This window comes from Mus pahari, chromosome 23 (genome assembly GCF_900095145.1).
Source record: "Mus pahari chromosome 23, PAHARI_EIJ_v1.1, whole genome shotgun sequence".
Lineage (NCBI taxonomy): Eukaryota > Metazoa > Chordata > Mammalia > Rodentia > Muridae > Mus > Mus pahari.
This window is the reverse complement of record NC_034612.1, coordinates 14398665-14401919: the sequence shown is the minus strand read 5'-3', so window position 1 is coordinate 14401919 and position 3255 is coordinate 14398665. Positions and strand designations below refer to the sequence as shown.

General features: G+C 49.6%; 1 protein-coding gene across 1 annotated transcript in view; it reads left to right on the top strand.

The window, feature by feature from the left end:
• Positions 1–1117, top strand: part of Rilpl2 (Rab interacting lysosomal protein like 2) — a 13852-nt gene extending 12735 nt beyond the window's left edge. The window contains exon 4 of the mRNA XM_021187050.2: positions 555–1117. Within this exon, the coding sequence (XP_021042709.1) occupies positions 555–585 (31 nt within the window). The 3' untranslated portion in view covers positions 586–1117. The remainder of the gene's footprint in view (positions 1–554) is intronic.
• Positions 1118–3255: the final 2138 nt, after the last annotated feature.

The following is a 3255-nucleotide window of genomic DNA, read 5'->3' as shown; positions in this document are numbered from 1 at the left end:
CACACACACACACACACACACACACACACACACACACACACACAAAACCCAACAACAATAACAAAAGACAGGAGTGAGTACCAGGATGGCCAGGGCTATATAAAGAAACCCTGTCTCACACACACACACACACACACACACACACACACACACACACACACAACCCAACAACAATAACAAAAGACAGGGTCTCTCTTATGTAGTTCTGGCTGACCTGGAACTTGCTATGTAGACCAGGCTGGCCTCCAACTCAGAGATCCTTTCTGTGTCTCTGAAGTGATGGGATCAAAGGTTTGAGCTACCACCCCTGTCTCCTGGACAAATTTATGTTTAATTAAATGTACTTACTTGGTTATTGATGGGTGCTCACACCACAGCAGAGGTGTGGAGATCAGACGGCAAATTATTCTCTTCCTGGGGATCAAGCTCAGCCTGTCAGGCTGGGGGCAAATACCTACACCCACTGTAATATGACCCAGGCCTCAGAATAGAAACAGTCCACAGCCCGAATGCCTGTCTTTGACCATGCTCTCTCACCCTTTCCTGTCACACAGGTTCTTTTTCCGGTCAGGGAAGCATACCTAGACTGAAGACCATTGCCAAGATGGTGACCCTATTGACTTGAGAAGACAATTGCCAATATGCCTTCTGGAACCATCTTCCTGTGCCAGGAATGTGCCTTGGCCTGCTCCTGCGCTTCTTTGCCCTCAGAGGAAGACGCTCCCTCCGGTGGCTCACCTGCTCTCTGGGGACAGACCTGGACAGTCAGTAAGCTTTGACCAGGGCAAGTGAGGCCAATACTCGAGAAAGCAAAGGACCACAGAGCCTGGCTGCATCCCGCCTCCTCCACACAGGGACAGAGGCCTCGGGGCTGCCGCTTATTCCTGCCTCTGTGATAATCTGCTCTTTAGCACATGGCCTGGAGCAATGGAAAGCAGGAACATACAGATTCATCACCTTGACTGATATTTGGTGAATACTTGATCTTTCTCGTTCAACTTTTCTTTATACGACGTTTGTATTAAAGCGAAAGGACCTTTATAGTTTCTATTACTGTTTCAGACTGGTCTCTCTCTCTCTCTCTTTTTTTTTCTGAGAGAGGGTTTCTCTGTGTAACCCTGGCTGTCTTGGAACTCACTCTGTACACCTGGCTGGCCTCAAACTCCGAAATCTGCCTGCCTCTGCCTCCCGAGTGCTGGGATGAAAGGCGTGTGCCACCACTGCCAGTCCCCAGAGGACTTTTGAGGCAGTTCTGGACTGCCATCCTGTTGCAGCATGGTCTCCCCAGGACTGCTGACACTGGCGTCTGGGATATTCTTCAGTCTCTGCCTCCTTCACCGTTGGTGCCCTGGCTGGTTTGGAACTCTCCTGAATACTGGGATCAGACGGGTGTGCCTCAACCAGCCAGTATCCAGCTTCCTGTGTGGGTTCTAGGGCTTAAACTGGGGTCATCCGGTTTCTGGGGCTGGTGTGTAGCTCTGTCTGGTTGTCCTACAATCGTGTGGACAAACTCAGTCAGAATTGGAACTCAGGAATTTACCTCTGAATCTGCCTCCCGGATTCTGGGATGAAGGGTGGCAGCTAGAGCCACGTCTCCTTTCAGCCTAAGATGTCAGAACTGGGAAGCACCCACTATCAGCCTTAAGCACTTGGAGCGTTTGAAACCATGAATCTTGCCTTCAGTCAGGATACTTGCATTGGTTCCCATGGGCTTTCTCATCAGCAGCGGATCAAACTTTCCCTCGGAATCCTAATGCATCAGTGTTGGGTAGAAGGAAACTGATGACGACCAATAGGCCCCAGAATCCTCTGAAAGGGATGGTGTGAAAATGCCCAAAGGAGCCTGCACAAGGCGCCTTGAGCAGGCTGCTCCAGTTTGGCAGGCACACAGGATCTCAAGCCATCTAGTCCCAATAGGTCACAAGTACTGAAACAACAAAGCCATGGGATGTGGCTGGGATCAGGGTGCAGCTTTAGGAAGGACTGAGTGATGCTAAGACATCTTATGAGGCAAACCTGCGGCTGGGTAGGCGAGGTGGTCCATACCTTTAACCCAGCCTGGCACTCGGGAGGCAGAGGCCAGCCTGATCTATGGAGTGAGTTCCGAGACAGATACACAGGAAGACCCTGTCTTGGGGGCGTGGAGTCAGATTTACATCGGAAATGACAATGGAGCTGGTGTGGGCATGCACACCTGTGATGTCAGCACCAGGAAATATCAGTTATTTCAAGCCAGCCGAGTCTTAAAACAAGACAATTATAGCAGCTACCGTTTAGGGTGTATTTTACATGTTGGTCACTACCCAGAGGCCCTATATACACCCCTAACCTTCTCAAGAACCCTCTGAAACCAACCCTTTTTATGTTAATCAGAAGCCAAATTCTAAACATGCTTGCCTTCTGACTCCCCAGGGAATCAGAACCCACCTTCTTCATGTGTGTGGGTCCCAGGGATCAAACTTGGGTAGTAAGGCTTGGCAGCAAGAACATCTATAGGGCAAACCAGTTAGCTTTCCCCTATTTTATTCCACCTCCACTTTATTAAGAACAACAACACATAGGTGGCCTTGCCTGGCAATAAATATTTTAATGTTTTTTGCTTTATTCTTAAGATGACAAATAAGTTTCAAGTTTATTTCCTTTTTTTGTTTGTTTGCTATTTAAATACAAAGCTAAGCCACAAACAGGTACAACCAAGACATTTTTATCTCACAGTCACACCCTCCTGTCGGATCCTCCTCCAAGTCTGACGACTGACTGGGCTAGCAAAGGGTGCGGGAGGACTTTCTTAGGTAGCACCATCACGAGCCTGGGAGATGGGGGTGTCGGGGACGAGGGTAGGTTCTTGTACCTGGCTCCTGAACCCCAGGCCCCTGGACTGAAGGTGAATGGTTAGTCCTCCCCAGGGAGGGAGAAGGAAGCCACCTACTCTTGCTCTCACAGGTCAAAACTGAAGCATCCTCCTGGTTCTCTGCCGGCTGCCAGGTACCCTAGTGCCAAACACGTCTGCTGCCTGGAGCTCCAGGGGTGCTGGACAGCATCTTCACGGGAGACCAGGGGTTCTGCCTTGACAGCAGGTAGAGAACTTCCCACACAGCAGAACTGGGGTTGGGGAGGGGGTGCGGGCTTAGTAATTTCTGGTCCCACTACAAAACCTCACTTTTGATTAGAGTGCCATCTCAAATCTCCGCTACACAAACCAACCAGCCAAGTCAAAAAGAAAAAAATAAAATAAACCCCAGAAGAAAAGAAAAC